At 47.5% G+C, this 16,643-nt stretch overlaps 1 protein-coding gene across 2 annotated transcripts in view; it reads right to left on the reverse strand.

The window, feature by feature from the left end:
• Positions 1-485: 485 nt before the first annotated feature.
• LOC135293197 (TOG array regulator of axonemal microtubules protein 2-like) overlaps positions 486-16,643 on the reverse strand; it is a 32,418-nt gene continuing 16,260 nt past the window's right edge. For both annotated transcript variants that reach the window (XM_064407184.1, XM_064407183.1), the window contains 14 exons: positions 15,635-15,782; positions 14,381-14,542; positions 13,522-13,654; positions 11,780-11,885; positions 10,813-11,048; positions 9,647-9,799; positions 8,379-8,496; positions 7,885-7,929; positions 7,312-7,415; positions 5,728-5,932; positions 4,355-4,571; positions 3,192-3,278; positions 1,335-1,889; positions 486-854 (listed from right to left, as the gene is read on the reverse strand). In XM_064407184.1, coding sequence (XP_064263254.1) covers positions 1,654-1,889; positions 3,192-3,278; positions 4,355-4,571; positions 5,728-5,932; positions 7,312-7,415; positions 7,885-7,929; positions 8,379-8,496; positions 9,647-9,799; positions 10,813-11,048; positions 11,780-11,885; positions 13,522-13,654; positions 14,381-14,542; positions 15,635-15,782 — 1,950 coding nt within the window. In that variant the 3' untranslated portion in view covers positions 486-854; positions 1,335-1,653. The remainder of the gene's footprint in view (positions 855-1,334; positions 1,890-3,191; positions 3,279-4,354; positions 4,572-5,727; positions 5,933-7,311; positions 7,416-7,884; positions 7,930-8,378; positions 8,497-9,646; positions 9,800-10,812; positions 11,049-11,779; positions 11,886-13,521; positions 13,655-14,380; positions 14,543-15,634; positions 15,783-16,643) is intronic.

Raw genomic sequence — 16,643 nt, forward strand, 5'->3', positions numbered from 1 at the left:
ACTTTTCCAAAGCAGTGCATCGTTTCCCAGTGAAATACACGACCTCTTCTTACCTATGAAAATGTGATTGAAGACACCTGTGAGCCAGCTCTGTGCAAGATTGCAAAGGAGCAAAGCTTTGGCATTTGGGCACACTTCTCTTTGTTTCTTTGCTCAGGCCTTTGGTGAGCACAGAACTCATCTAGGTAGAAAACTTTTGACCATACAGGATCTTTTGGATCCATTGTCCCCCAAACATGTCAATGTGTGGCCCTGTTGTCATGACAAGTTAAAAACAGCAGCACAAGTGACACAAAGAAAACATGGCAAAAGAGGAAGAAGAGAGGCCCAGTGAAGAAAGGATGTGGTGAGACACTGCACTCCCATAATCTCCAGGAGATCCTGGTGTCACATTCTTCTTTTGGTTTATTTAAATTTAATTGATTCATTTAGGTTGTTTTAAATCATCAAAATAAAATATATACAATTAAAATATGTCATCAAAATTTAAATATACAATCAAACACATTTATTCAAAACTATCAGAACATAGATACATCTGCAACTATGAAGCCTAAACCTATTCCAAAATCCTAACTCCTATTGTTGATGAATCCTATAGTTGATGAATCCTATTCTTGATGAATCCTATTGTTGATGAATACTTTTCTTGATGAATCCTATTCTTAATGAATCCTATTCTTGATAATCCTAAAGCCTAAATCCTATTCTTGAAACATTCTTTGGACAGTTGGCAGCTTCTTCCTGATCTTGGAAGAAAGAGCATTTCTGGACTGGAGGCAAGGACTTTCTTGGTAAGGGAATATCAGAAATGTCCAGAGAAAACTTCTTGGAAAGACTGTAGCCAGTCGTATCTGTGGAGACACAAAGTTTAACAGAGCCTGGAATGCAAACCTAAAGCATCTGAAGCTCCGTATTTCATGGGACAGATTCCTTGGAAATTTCTGAAGAGCTGCACAGGGAAACATGCTCCTGCTGGCTGCAGCTTGAAGCAGACCAGGGGGAAAACCCTGCCCCACTTCCACAGAGCTGCCACAGGAACAGCCTGGCCTCTGGGCTGCCCTGGGACAGCAGGGAGCCCAGAGCCCTGTGCTCTCCAGCCATGGCTCAGCTGCACATGCACCCTGCTGCTGCTCTCCCTGCCCCACAGCTGAGCAGCCCTACAGCTCCACAGGGCACTGCCAGCAGCACAGCTCATTGCAGGGCACATGCAGGGCACAATGTGCACAGCCATTGTGTAATTCAAGCCAATGTTCCCTGCCAATGTGCACAGCCTCTCTGGGCTGCCACAAGACCCTTCCCCCCAACAGAGAGTGGCCCAGCTCCCACCTCACCTCTGTGTGAGGCAGATCCATGCTTGGTCTTCATCTTGTCCTCTGTCTGCAGTTGCTTCAGGCTGATCCATGCTTAGTCTTCACCTTTTCCTCAGTCTGGGTTCACTTGAGGCTGATCCATACTTCATCTTCACCTTGTCATCAGTCTGCTGTTGCTTCTGGCCCCCCATGTCATGACTAGGAAGGGCAATGGTGATAACAGAGTGGGGGCAGATCCACACCCTTCCTTAGTATTTTGTCATTTCTGGCACAGCTGAAAAGTCACGTCCCGTGGTGTCCAGCTCAGAAACTTGTCCGCTTTCTGGAGAACATCAAACCGTTACCAGCCCAGAAGGCTGTTGAGGTTTTCCTGCACGTGTGGAGGTGTGCTGTCAGCAAACTTAATGATCTGGCTGCCCAGTGCCTCACATAGGGCACAGGCCAGCTTGGTGACCACAGCGCAGACGTTGGCGCTTCGCACAGGCAGCGCCTTGTTCTCCAGGCAGGACCAGAGCACGGGCAGGGCGTAGCGCTCGACCGCTTCAGGGCTCCTGGCATGAGCCCATTCCACAAGCACTGCCGGGAGAGAGACACAGCTGCTTACCCACCAGCCTCCATGCAAACAGGGATCTACCTCTGCTCTTGCTTCTTGGAAGCCTCTCGGGCCAAGATCAGTGAAACAGCACACACAGCCCCGTGACCCAGAAATGGGCAAAGCCGCTGATCATCCTTGAAACACAACCACCAACCCCTCGGGACTAATATCTCCAACCAGAGCCTTGTACCTGTGGCAGACTTTGTACCTTTACTCAATTATTGCACAATTTCTTTCTGCATGAACAATGAATGAAACGTCAAATTGCCTTCTATTTCCATTAACAAGTTGTCTAAACCCACGTAGAAGATTTGGAAATGCACCCTAGAGAGACAATTGAGAGATTTCTAATAAAAGCAATGATTCCATTTTTGAAACTTTGATGTCAAGGGCCAAAAGTCTAATCTGGCTCTCCCCTTTGCTCCGTGGCACACAGCAAAGGGCAGTATTAGAACACACTTCAAAACTCCAGCCCACCAGAGATGGCTGCTACTTGACAGCTGGATGAGAACCACCAGAGACTAGCTGGTGTCTTTGGCAGAATGCTTTTGTGGCTTCCAACAAAGAGCTGTTTCAAACCTCCAAGAAACCTCAGGGTGTCTTGGAGAATTACCCAGACCCATTGCCCTGGCATTTGCCCCGGCACTTGAGCATCTCCACATTTTAATGACATTTTCCCTCCCAATGTTAATAGCATTTCTTCTTACAACGTGCACTGAAATAGGGGCATAGAGACAGAAAAAAGCTACACAGGGGACTGAAATTTATCCAAAACACGAGGGTTTTCTCACATTGCCTCTGGAATCTGCTCTCTGCTCATTTTCTGAACTGAACTATATCAAACACAGACAAAAAGTGACTACCAACAGGCTCCTTGCATGGCAGATTTGGCTGAAAGATCAAAACCTGAAATGCTCAGGAGACCAGTCTTGTTTCCTGATCAGGCAAACTGTTATGTAGTAGCCATTTACTATTCTGTGGTGGAAGAAACTTCATTTCCTCTATGCTGTTAATCCACCAGCAGTCATCAACATTGAAAAAGCTCCTGAAAGTACCCAAAACCAATTTGGCTAAGCAGGAAAAGGGTTATGGTACCCATTCAAAAATGGGACTTCATTTGAGTTTAAATGCAATTAAAGGCATTGGCCACTATGGGACTTGAGAAGGGCCCCAGTGAGAGCTCAGCACCTCCTGATGTGGAGGAGCTACTCTACTGTCTGTTCGCTGGCATTCCCTGTAAATACTCCCTCGGAGACCTCTTGGCTTAGAAGGGGAGGCCGTACCTGTGATACGCTCCGTGACATCCAGCAGAGCTTGGCCACTCAGTCGTCTCCATTGGTGGCAGAGCTCTTTCATCAGTGATACTTCATCTACAAGTGAAACACACGTTTCTATTCACTCTTCTGAGGGCATAGGAGAGAGAACAGTGGTGAGGGAAAGGGCAGGGGCAACCCCATTTTATACAATAAAGTCCATTTCTGCTGATTTTTGAATCCTTTTCTTCTTTCCTTCCAGCCTACTTGTCAGTGTTTAAAATGCCAAAAGAAAAGCTCTCCTTTCACATTTGTAAATCCAAAGTTGTCTGCTCTATCAGGAGCTATGTTAAAACATTTCACATCAGGGTCCTCGAGAGTTCAGTCACATGGAAGCAATTAAAAGGTTCTGCATCCCAGAGCCAAAAGGAAGAAGCCTATACTTGGGACACAGAAAGGCACTGAGGCAGTCCATGACTTCGCAGAGCAGCTGAGGTGGAGAAAGTGGAAACTCCCCTTGAAGACCTGACTCTTCAACACTCCATTGTTCAGCCATATTCCCATGTGGCATTTTCAGACCCGACATCAATCTGTGTGGCAGAAAAATTTACAGCTGCCCTTGCCTCTATAGGTATTTGCCATTTCCTTCTTGTCCCATGCAAAACAACGTGTGGAACAAGGCATCATTGACAGATGGATTTTGACCCATGTGTTATAAAGAAATGAACTTGATGAATCCTATGGTCCCCTTTGAAAAAAGAAGACAAAGAAGAAAGGTGGAAAACAGGCAGCTACTGCCTATAATGTAGAGCCTTCCAGGTGGCTGCTGTGCAGAAGCTCTGATGGGCCGGTGTCCCTTCATGCCTACAGCAAAGCTGTTCATTTGGCAAGTCAGACGGGGCCCAAGCAAACTCCAAAACCCCTTTGCCTCTGAATTGCAGCAAAGCTCTAGTCCAGGACTTGCTCTTCAGACCAGCAGCACAGAGCCAAGGGCTCCTGGGACTGTTGGGAAATGCTGCTGCACATTCCAGCCAGTTGGGGATGGTGCATAAGGACTGCACCTGCACAGCTTCTGGTGGGTGTCAGCTGGAGCATTCCACAGACAGCAACAGCTACCAAGGCACTCAGCGTTCTCTTGTGTCGGAGAGACAGAGACACAGGTGAGGAGAGTCCATGCCAGAGCTCAGCCTTACCTAAATGCACAACAGATTGGTCCAGTGCCGTCATAGCTGCAGCATGAACCCCGGGATCCTTTGAGTTTAGGTTCTTTGTTATGCCTTCAACCAAACGGATCATCAACGGGTTCATGGCATCCTGCAGCAGTCCTATGATTTCTGCCAGCGCCTCCAGCGCCTTCTGCTTCACTTTCTTATGTGTGTCACAGATTCTCAGGCCAAAATAATCAAAAATCTGTGAAGAGAACAAACAACATGAAAGCTTGATTAAAATGACCTTTTTTGAAGAGGCGATGTAGAAATGAGCACTCAGGAATCTAAAAGATGAAAGTGATCCTTTCTCTCAGGTCAGCCCTTGCTTGCACATTTTCACTGTTTTCCTGTGGGCCACTCACTGGAATGGTTGCACAACCTCATGCTGCTTGAAAGATTTTCATCTGTTTTTAAGAGGTTTGGGTGGGGACAGAAAAGTTCCTATGGTGTTTCTCTCCACCTATAAATCATTAAATCAATTCCATTTATTAATTCAAAAGACTACCTTTGCTTTACAAGTATGGAAGCAGATGTTTACAATGCCCATTTTTTTATACAGTTGCCTCAAGTATTGAGGGCAGCTATGATTTTGCCTAAACTATGGCTGGAGGAGATCTAAGTTTTATTTTCTCTGTCTCAGAACCTGTGTCTGGAGAAGGGCAGGGCTCAGATCAACTCTTCCAGGATCCAGACCATTGCTCTGACTAACAGGTGGACTTGTGAAATATAATGTGCTGTACAGCTCTCATTCCAGCAGGTTCAGTCCCTTGACAGCCACATTATCAGGCACACTTTTCTGGAAAAAGGGGAAAAGCAGCTACTGGGAGGAGAAGGGATGGATCTGTCCTTATTTGTTTTCTTCCTTTCCAAAGAGAAAAAAAGGCCCCCCAAGAAGGGTGAGCACCATCTTTACCAAGAGGAATAGGGACGAGGATGGAAATGAGTTTTACCTGTGCAAGACAAGATGGAGTTCACAGAAGTATCCTTTTAAAAACATTTTGTTTAAACCAACCCAGCCTGATACTTCTCTTCCCCATGCAAACCCATTTTTTCTCTAGAAAATAATTGCTCAATTCCCTCCACTTAACCCAACTGGGAGTAGGAGACAGCAGAGGTTACACCAGCAGAAAATTCTGCCATCATCTGATGAACAGCAGCAATAGGCACCTGCCAGACAAATACAGCTGGACTGAAATAACTTGTCCTGAAGCCTGGAGCTCAATTAATTTGTCTGGATAAGAAGGGCCAGTCTGTCCCAAACAGCCAGGATATAGTGCCAAGACACACTGAATTGAATTTACTTCTGCAGGCTTGGGAAAGGAGCTAAATGAAAGGAGCAATGAAGGTATCCTACATACTTGGACAATGTTAGTGGAGATGAGCTGGGGTCTGGTTTTGGACAGGTCTAGGAGGAGTGCCACTCCTTCCATCCGTGTCTGGAACGCCTTGGCTTCCAGGAGATGGTAAAGCTTCTGGAGCAGCTCCCTTTCTTCCACAGATGCAGGTAATGTGACCTGGGCTCTTGCACGGCGTAGGCGGCGTCCACCAGTGGCAGACTTTGCCCTGGAAAATAAAATCAAATTAGGATCTGTTTCTGATAATCCCTTCAGTTAATTGTGAGCCAAACATCTTGGGGAGCTTTCCTAATGATGTGATTTCAAGCTAGAAAATCATGAGGCTCTGAAGTGAAGAACAACGTGGACCTCATGACAATCATTATGGGAAACAATCTGCAAGTCACATTCTCCCAGTGCTCACGCAGGAAAACCAAGGATGAGATGCATCTGATCTATCTTCAGATGGCTTCTAAGACACACAGGCCACGTTGCTTTGTGGGGAAAGAGAGACACTGCTTCCAAGTTTAAATGCCTCCTCATACGGGATGTGTGTGTCTTACAATAAGGAAACTCATCACTCTGGAGAAGTGTCTCTACAACCAGGCATGACAATCTGCAAAAGTAGCTCAGATGCATCTGAACAGATGAACAGGGGCATAGCTAAATGATCCAGAAAATCAGTAACAGAGAGAAAAACAGAAATCAGACATCCCAGAACTACGCTCACATTTCATTTGCTTCCCTAGAAACTAGATGCACAGCGTAACAAACCCACTGGGAATAATCCTCTTGGATCAACCTGTCTCTTCCATGAGAATGGGAAGATGCTGGGTATGCTACTGAGGCATGTGGTCACTTTCTTGCCACCGCTGAGCATGACAGAGCTAAATAAATCCCCTCTGTTGTCAGAGGAGAACAGTACAAGTAGCTCTGCCACTGGCATGAAGAGACAGCAAGGACCAAATTCCTGTCTTAAATGCTGATTGCAGCACAGGGCGAAAGAAACCAAACACGCTGTCCATCAAGCAAACTGTAGGAAGGACAGGAATCGCAAGACAAAAAGTCCACCTTGAGATACCTGTTGACCAAAATGGCTTAGGAATTGTCTTGGTCCTTACTACTCAAACTTGGTACTGCTGTTTGAGGGTAAGAAAACCAACAATCAGCTAGACCAAACCTCATGGAAGGGAACTGCTTGTTTGAGGAATGGCATCCTGCCTCTAGACTGGGACTTCTCATTAAAACACCCATCTAAAAAGGACTCCACTTGGATGAAAAAAAACCCTGGTTGAATTTACTTGTCTCAAGTCAGGCAGCAGAGACTTGGCCCTCTCTCCCAGCCTCCACAGCCCTGCCCTTGCCACTGCACTGGATCATCTGAACTGCAAGCAATGGGTGACTTTTTGTCGCCCAGTATTTGTGGAAAGCCCTCCAGAGAAACTGTGTTCAACACAATGCAGAAATAGATATTTTTTATCCTAGAGCATTTGTAGGGAAAGGAAACAATCTTTGGCACTGGTCATTTCCATCAGAAAGATGTGCCTGAGGAAGAGGCATGTGAAGTTTTTCATGGGCTTTGTCACATCTGGCAAAAGTGCTCAGTACCGTTTGCTAGGAGGTGATGTGGCCTGGGGCTTCTGGGAGCCATCATTCCTCTTCTTCACCGGCTCCTGCACAGGTGGGAGTTCAGCCTTGTTGTTTTCCATCCCCTACAGAGACACAGAGAAACCCCATCAATCTTTAGAATAGAACTAGGAAATTCCCTCTTTAAAACACCAGTTAGAACCAGGATCACTGCTACCAAGGCCTAGGGAAACATTTCCTAACTTACAGAAATAAACAGACCAGAGATTCAGTGATGCCAACTCTTTGTTTTTGGTAGCCCAAGGCAGGTTATGGGTGCTACCATACTGAGCTGCTGTCTAAAATCCCAAATTTATTAGTTTTGACCATAAATGGGAATTATGCAAACTGGTAGGCAATGAGTGGTCTTAAAGGAAGCAGCAGAAAGAACTGGACTCTTTGGGGGTGGGCCCATTGTGTTGGAAGTTGATTTGGTTCAACACTTATTCTCCCTGCCCCTGCATAAAGAAACACTCCCTTCTGTAATGTAGATAAAAAGAATAAAATCCCTCCCAATCAAAGAAATTATTTTCCACTGGATGCTGCTGAATTTACCAAGCTTCTTCCAGCTCCACAGGGCTTGACAGCAGGGCAGTATTCCTAAAAGACAGACAATAATTGTAGTAACTAGGATTGACTTGGACATCTTTTGTATATTTGGAAATTTTCTTGGTACTACTAAGAGACTTAGAGTCTCTTTTGCAAAGACTCTGTTATGTTCAGAAGCACTATTGTCACTTAATTGCTTTACTGAGGGCAGGGTAGGGAGAGTGCTGTGGGGGCTTACACATGAATATAAACCCATTTTCTCCTCTCTCCCTTTCCTCTTTGTGACCCATATTCAAAGTATTCAAAACCCCACTTTTCCCCTAAGAATACAGTTCCTCTGTGGTCTGCAGAAGAACACGCTGAGGATTAACAGCTCATTTTCAGGAATAAAATGATTCAGCAAAAGAGGAATGAGATACAGACACATTGGGTATATTTGATCTCCTATTAGCAGTGGCAATACTTGCACAAAGGAGACATTTGTCCTGCCAAGCACTTACTTTCTTCTTAATTCTCTTCAGGATATCTTCCAGGTCATGCGTTGAAAGAGATTGTTCCAAAAGCTTTTTAAATTTTTGATTATTAAGCAACATCTTCACCATCTCCTGTCCATAATGCCTAAGGAAGGACGGAAGGAAACAAAAGAAAATTTAACAAAGGAAGAGTGTTAACAGAAGAGGCTGATGCCTTAAACTCATCGGGTGCAATGTTTGCATGAGAAGGCGTTACCTAGACTCAGCAAAGAGGGAGATTTACCTCACTTGACACTGCACAGTGCTGTCAGCTGAACACAAGAGGCAAGAGGAGAATGTGGGCCAACAGAAAAATACCATTTCTCTCTGAAACTGGGGGCGTGCTTCTGTGGGATCAAAGGATCCCAGGCAACAAGGGAAACACATCTGCTTTGTTGTCAGAGCCTATTAGCAGTGTTCTGCTGCCCTTGCACATCCATTTTCCTTCCTTTAACTGGCAGGGAAGCCAGGACAAAACACCTCATCCTTGCTTTTGATTATTCTATACTATCTTTATGCACATGGGCAGTTAGTTGCTCTGGTGTTCTTGGCAGCTATTAATGGGAATTTCATCATCAAAGGAAGGGGATTTTGGTGGCTTGGGGTGATTTTGCCACTAGGAAACCACAATTTTCTTCAAGAAGAAATGTGGAGGTCACTGAGCCACAGATAATAGCACTCTAGAAATCTGCAGAAGAGGTTTAGAAAGACTGAATACATTGGCTAAAGACCTCTAAAATATTTCTAGGGAAGTCTTAAGTTAATGAGAAACAGATGTTTGGGATCCTTCAATGATGAACATTAGCCAACACTTTGGCTTTCTCTTGTGCACCTAAGGCCAAACAAAACTGTTGGACTGGCTAATCAGAGCTCTTGTGATCTCAGTAAAGAATCTTTCAAGTGTCACAGGAAGTTGGCAATGCTCCTTGCTGCCAACCTCAGGTTACCAGTACAGTCATGTCCCCAGACAACCCAGAGCAGTGGTCACAGCACCAAGCCTGACAGAGCTCAAGAAGCGTTTGGACAATGCTCTCAGGCACATGGAGTGACTCTTGGGCTGTCCTGCACATGGCCAGGAGCTGGACTGCATGACCCACATGGGTTCCCTCCAACTCTGCATATTCCATGATTCTGTGCCCCTTAGCCACACTGTGAGGTCACTTATTATTGCCTTGAGTTTCCACTCTTTCTGGTTTTAGCTTAAAGCCAAACACAAAACGGTTTTCCTGTTTTAGGAGGTGAAAGAAGATCATTACCTCGTGTCCTTGTGACTGTCCTGAGCAAGTGTCCCTGCCACCTGTGCCAGCCTCTCAGCCATGGGTGTGCCTGCAAGCTTCGTGACTCCCATTTTCTCCATCAAGGACAGGAGGAGTTCGGCCGTACACTTCCGCGCAGGGACGTAGCGGCTCCTGGGAAGGAGAGAGCAAACCCTGGGACACAGGGAGAAGGAGCAGCAGCAGCACAGGCCTTGGCCACAGCCTGCTCCCTGTCCGTGCTGGGGGAAGGAGCCTGGCTTCTCCCTGCAGCTGCAGACACCTGTAGAAGGTTCTGTCCTCAGATAAACACAAAGTTAGCATTGTACAGAAGGGCTGTCTGCATGGAAAAGGGAAGCATTCAGTCTCCCTGCACTATCGGATGCTCAATTTCTTTCCCGAAGTTTACTTGGAGAAAGATTAAAGTAATAGATTACATATGAATTATTTAGAAATTAAGGATAATTCGTGCTGACCCATCAGAGGGCACCCACTACCCAGAGCTGCAGCAGGATGAGGCTCTTTCCACCCATTCATCCCCAAATCTGCAGACCCCTGGGAAAACACAAATGCAGAGAAAACACGCCGTGGGCCGTGAAGTTGAGGAATACCCAGCAATGCAGCCTGTTTCTTTTGTAAAGCTTGGCAAGGGATACGTCTGAGTGCTTTACCATATTCCAAAGCTGAGGAAAGGGTGGCAGTCAGTTTAGCAGCTTGTCCTATTCTAGAGACCGTCTCTTGGAAACTATCAGGCCCAGCACCAACACTTAAGGCATTATTTGCTTCAGCTGTCCCATGGCACTCAGCCGGTGAGGGTGCCTGGAAAGTGCTCCATCATCTCAGGGCTAACATGAAACATCAGTTTGAATAGAAAGCAGAGCTCTAAGGCCAGGACAGTCACACAAGACTCCTTTTGGCAGGAGCTGCACCTGCTGTGCAGGCTATGCCACACCCAGCACATTCTCCCTGATGTGCTCCATGCCCCAGCAAGTACCCTCCTTATTTCTCAGAAAGGAGAAATTAGGTTGATCAGAGAATCAAGTCACTGAGTCCACAGGAGATGCAGGATACAGGGCCCTCCCCTTCCACCATTCCTGTTCTCTCTGTCATCCCTTCCCTCACCCACACACTAGAAGGTCAAGAATATCACAGAAAGAAGAAGAACCTACTTGACTCCATTGTCCATGAGAGCAGTCATTGCTCGTGTAGGAGTCACGTTCTCTACCATCATCCCCAGGCTCTGACAGGCTGCCTTCTGAATAAACTCTGGGGAGTTCCGCAACATGTGGAGAAGGACTGCAGCAATCTGATCCACCTCGGAGTCCATGTCCTTCCCCAAGATCGCAAAGAGCTCTCCCAGAGTGACAATTGCAGAGCAGGACACGTTGGACCGGAGGTTGGTCACCTGGGGAAGTCATGAGGGGAAACATAAGCATCACCTTGAAAAGAAAACCAGTTTCCTTAGACAAGACTCCCAGGAAATCGCAACACGTCCTACTGTGTATAAAAGCACAGTAGGAGCAGAAGAGCCCAAGCACAGAAAGGCACTTACTCTGGCACCAATTTCTGGCCACACCCCTGCTTACTGCAGGCATGAAAAATAGGCTTTACTAAAGTGTTCCACTTAACCCTTCTATAATGTCTACTGCTTTGATTTTAGGCCCTTTTATTTGAAAAACATAGAAGCAAAATATAGGAAGGGCTGCTTTCAAACCATAAAGGCACAAGGCATAAAGATAAAACATTCAGATGCTCCTGTTCAAAAAAGCAACACCTATAGCTGAAGCAGCCAGGCAGAAAACAGAAAACAGGCTCAGGTCTACAGACTCATTTGCAGTGTTCAATTACAGCTTGAGCAGAGATTGGGACTCTGGTATATCATGTCATTAGTGTCTCTTTTCTGCCTTGCATTATAATGGTACCTCACTCACAGACAAGTGTCAGATACCCGACCTGCCAGTAAATACAGCTACATGTACACACAGATCCTACAGATAGCTGACAGACATTAGAAATAGAAGGTCTAAAACCAGAAATGAAGGCAGTCCCTGAGCACACATGGAGATGAACAAGCACATATTCTACTCTACAAGCTGTGTATCAAGTATGGGGGACAATTCAGAGCAATGTTCTCACCTCACTGGTAACTGCCAAGCAAATCTCACGAAGTCGACAGAGCAGGACTTCTGAATGGGACTCAGCCAGCAGTGTGATGTTCAAGAGTCCCTTCTTCTTCTGTTCCCTGAAAGGCAAGTACAAAAAAGACTGATTTTTCTCTCTACCCTTGGCAGCACCCTCTGAAATCACCAGGCTGGCAGCTCAGTCAAAGCATGGCAGGTGCTTTTCAAGGAGTATTTAATGAAATCGTGGAACACATTGCCACAGGATGTTGTGGCTGTCAAAAGCATACACAAATCCAAGAGGCAAAGAGAGGGCTTTCAGAGTCTTCATTTGTGACCTTTCTGAAAATCTCTGCTATGAAGTCCCTCTGTCATCACTGCTTCCTAGAAGCTGTGAGGCCAGGCCATGCTGCTGGTTCTTGTCACCTCCCCGTACCTGTCCCTGAGACACAGTCCCATTGGGCTGTTACTGGGACATTTTCCTTCTTTAGCAGCCCCAGCAGGCAGTTCAGCACTGAGAGTCTGCACTGGCACTCTGGAGCTGAGTTTCCACTCTACAATTGAGGCCTGTGTGTCACCCACTCCACCTCACACGTTCCCCAAAAAAGTAGCAGGATGCCCCAGAAGATTAAGATTCCACCCCTGGGCAAGAACTGTTAAAACTCTGGCTTTTCCCAGAACACTCCGACCTAAAACAACGCCCACAACAGCAAAGTGTTATTGAAAAGGGGCAAACAACTCCATCTCTCAGCACTTGCTTTGTGCAGGCCCTCAGCTACAGGAAGGTGTGTGAGGCATCAGAGCTGCAGCCAGGGTTGGCAACTGATCCCACGGGCACCCCTGAGTGTCATCTGGACCCCCACACCTGCAGAAGCTCTCTGCACCTCCCAGGGCATCAAAGAGAAATGGGGAAGAGAAAGCAGAAGAGAAAGGGCACAGCAAAGGAGACTGCACAAGGAGATGCAACGTGGCTAATTTTTCATGCTTATCCCTGTGAGAATGAAGCATCCACCAGTGAGTGGATGCTAACCCAGACATCAAAAAGACAACCAATATCACCTAACATTTGGAAGGGTATCACCTCTGGGCCTCCTTCTGTCTGTGTAGAGTTTTGGGACACATTGTGAGTATTGACAAAATATCTCAAGCCCGTATGATTCCTTGAGAAGGAAAAGTTGAATTGCAAAAGTGCAAGATTCCCAGAGGATTTTATTTCTCTTTCCTTCTCTTCTGCCATGAGCCCTTCAGGAGTAATGGCAGGCAGAGGGACCTGAAGGCACAACTCAGTCCATTTCTCAAAAAGAGGAGCTGCCTGGAGCACCTTCTGGGACTCACATGCAGGAGTCCCTGCCATTGCTGTCAGCAGTGGGAGCAGAGAGGAATCTTACTCAGTCCCACTGGGCCAGTGGCCCAAGGCACCCAAATCTCTACACTCAAAACTGCTGCCATCCTGCTTCTGCCTTCAGCCAGCAAAGCATCTCGTCCCACAGCTTTCTCTCTTCCCTCAGCATTTCCTTTGAAGCTCCATGGAGCAGCAGCCAAAGCCAGGAAACAGCATGGACCTGCTGCAGTTGGAGCAGTGCTGCAGAGCAAGGCCAAGAAAAGGCTGCTCTCCATCTTTATCCTCTCACAGCTCCACAGTGGTTTCAGCAGTGCCCTTTGGCCCTCTGGGCTCTCGGGGCTCAGAGGCACCAGCAAGACACACTTCTGACCGACCTTAATGCCAAGAGAGACACAGAGTGATGGGGCCTTTCTTACCAGTCGTCGCTGCCCAGCAAGGACAGTGCCTCCTGCAAGGCCTGCTGTGGGTCCGAAAAGGCTCTGTCCTTCTGCCTGTGCCCACGGAGCGGCTCCTCTTGGCGCTGGGCACCAGTGGCTGTCTGCGAGGTCTCTGCAAGGACAGGGTCGGCCATGGGCGCTGCAGGCCCGGGCAAGGCACCCGCCATGGAGCGGCCTGCAGCCCATCTCCCAGCCAGGGTTCCCTGTGGCACACACTGCCACTGGGGCAGAGACTTCCCTGCTCTCTGGATCCTGGGGCTCCCTGCTTTCTCTCAGCCTCCCCAGCTGAGCACAGCTCCAGGCTAAACCTGACAATTGCCCCACAGCCCCAGCTCCAAGTGCCACAGGTGCCACAGCCAGCGGCAGGTTCCTGAGGCCGCAGAGCTCCCACTCCCTGCCAGGCAGTGCCAACAGCAGGACTGGCCAGCCCAGCAGGGAACCCCTCAGGTGCCCCTCTTGTCTCAGCACACTGATTTTCCACAGCCCTGAGGACAGGGGCTCTTGGCAAGTCCCTGAGGAGAGACCTGCAGCTGCCTCGTGACAGCACCAAGCCAAGCCTGAAGAACCCAGCCCTGCTGGGCCCAGCTCAATCCCCAGGGAGCAACAACCAGGGAACAGCCACACCTGACCCTTCACACCTGACAGTGCCTCTGTTTCCATTGACTTCAAATATTCTAGACTACCAAGCTGGAGTAACTCCAAAGTAGATTTGCTGTTCATTCTCATTACAGACTATGGACCCAAGATCCCAGCTGTGCTGGCTGAGGCAGGAGGCAGTTCGTGCTCCTTTTGCAAGGACAAACCCCTGCAGGAAAATGCTGCCATGGAGCAGGCTTACCCGAGGAGCTGCGTGGGAAGCTGCCATCTCCAGGGAGGGTGGGCGTACTGGGCTGTAAGGGCACCGTGTCCTGCTTTCTCACGACCGTTTTCTTCATGGCGCTACCAGGGTCTTTTCTCTGTACACTGGAAACTGTGCCATTGATAGGTGGTAGGCTGAAGCCTGCAGGGACCAAAGAGGAGCCTGTAAGTGGTGAGTTCTGGACAGGGTGACGATGAAAAAGGCCAGAGAAGTTGCTAGAGCTGGGTAACATTCTTTGTTGTCCCAAAGAACTTCAAGTATAACAATGGCACACTAACATGGGACAGTGATCACAGAATCCCAGAGAAGTTTGGGCTGGAAGGCACCTTTAACCACCATCTAGTCCAACCCCTGTGAGCAGGGACGTTGTCTAGATCAGGTTTGTTAGAGCCCTACGTAAACTGGCCCTGAACACCTTCAAGGATAGACCAACAACAGCTTCCTTTGGCAAATCCTGCCAGCTTTTCATCCCCTTCATTTAAGAAAAAATTATCCGTAATATCTAATGTAAATCTGCCCTCTTCTAGTTTAAAAGCAAACTGCAGTGACGTTTCTCCCAAGAAACAAGGAAAACCCAGTATTGCTTTGCTTTTGTTCTCCTGTTCCAGAGGCAGGCAGGGAAGTTACCAAAGTGCAGATAGCCTGGTGTGATGCCCTTGGGCTGAGTGCTGCCCCTGAGGGCCCCGCTGCCGCCCTCGGGCAGCGCTCACGGCCCTGCAGGCTGAGCCCCTCTGCCAGGATTCAGTTGGGAATGCTGCTTGCTCCTGGGGCTACAACACAAGCACTGCCTGGGGCTTCAGCACAGCTCTACAGTGCCAGCTCCTCAGCAGGGAGCAGCAGGAGAAGGATCTCTGGTGTTTTCATCAGAAGGAATGGAATTTAGTTCCTTCCAGGTTGCAGCCTGGTTGAAAAGCATCCTTTTGGCCTCACCTTCCCTGGAGGCTGCTCTCCAGGAGAGAGTCTGAAGTCCCAGTGTACTTTGCAAGACAGAATTTTCTACTCTGAAAGACTTTACAAGTGGAGGTGGGAAGCTAATATTCTGTTACTGACTCAATGAGGCCATGGGCAAGACACTTCATGTCTCTCTATTTTTCTGTAGGAAACAGAATTAAATCCTAATGCAAGCTTCTTACTCATATGCAAGCAGAACAGCCCCCCCAGTCTGATTGCAACATTGTGCAAAGTGCAAGCAAGTGGTCAAAAAGGACCACTACAAGTGTAGCCACCACTTACTTGCTTCAGCTGCATCCCCAGGCTCAAATGTCTCTGGAGGAAGTTGCAAGGATTTTTCATTTTGTCTCCTCTTCATCTCTTCCATCAAAATCTCCATTTTCTTCAGCTCTAAGTTCTCTTTAGCCAACCTGCACAATTCAGCGTGGGTCTAGGTGCAATGGAAACACATCACAGACTGTAAGCAGAGACACACCAAGCAGACACAACATCTCATCAGGAGCACAGAGTGCACAGAGTGCCACAGTCTTCCATGCAGCTCCATATCCATTCCAATAGTTTCAGAGGAATGTCTCCCATGCTCACCTTGGCAATTACACACAGTGAGGTGGAACACTTCACTGCCACAACCTCACACTGCTGCAACTGCAACCTATGTCAGGAAGCCCTGCTTGAAGCATGAAAGTCATAGGAGTGCTCCAAGACAGATGAAGAGCTCACATGACAGTGAGCAGGCAGTGCAGTTCCTACAGGCCATGGCAGAAGAATGAAAACCATGTGCAATAACCAGCAAGGAGGGGCAATGGCTGTTGCTTAACACTCATGGCCAGGAATTGCAGCTGTTTCTCACTTCCTGGCTTCTGAAGGACTCAGCTCTGAAGGACTTGGTCTCTGAGGCCAGCAGACCAAAAGGAGGAGTCTTGTGAAAACAAGTTGCACAAATGCTGATGTTAATGAGCAGAAAACATGAGAATGAGAGGGCTGTGAGATACAGCCACAAAGGTAACCAGGAAAAAGCAAACTCTCCCATTTTAGTTTGCAGCCTTGCTTACACTCAACATTAGAGTCTTTGCTTCTCTGCATCCAAGGATGCACTTCTCCCACATTCACTGATGTCTAGCATGATCTGCCATTCTGAACTTCTCTAAACCAGCCTTTGCACATAAAGAATGCTTCTGGCGTGACCTTAGCACCATCTCCAAACCAGACACCTTGGCACTACTGGAAATAGCCAAGCAATTGCTATGTAGCTGTCAAATACATTCCCAAGAGAATCCCCATCCCCCAAGGA

The sequence above is a fragment of the Passer domesticus genome, unplaced genomic scaffold, assembly GCF_036417665.1.
Source record: "Passer domesticus isolate bPasDom1 unplaced genomic scaffold, bPasDom1.hap1 HAP1_SCAFFOLD_85, whole genome shotgun sequence".
Taxonomy (NCBI): domain Eukaryota; kingdom Metazoa; phylum Chordata; class Aves; order Passeriformes; family Passeridae; genus Passer; species Passer domesticus.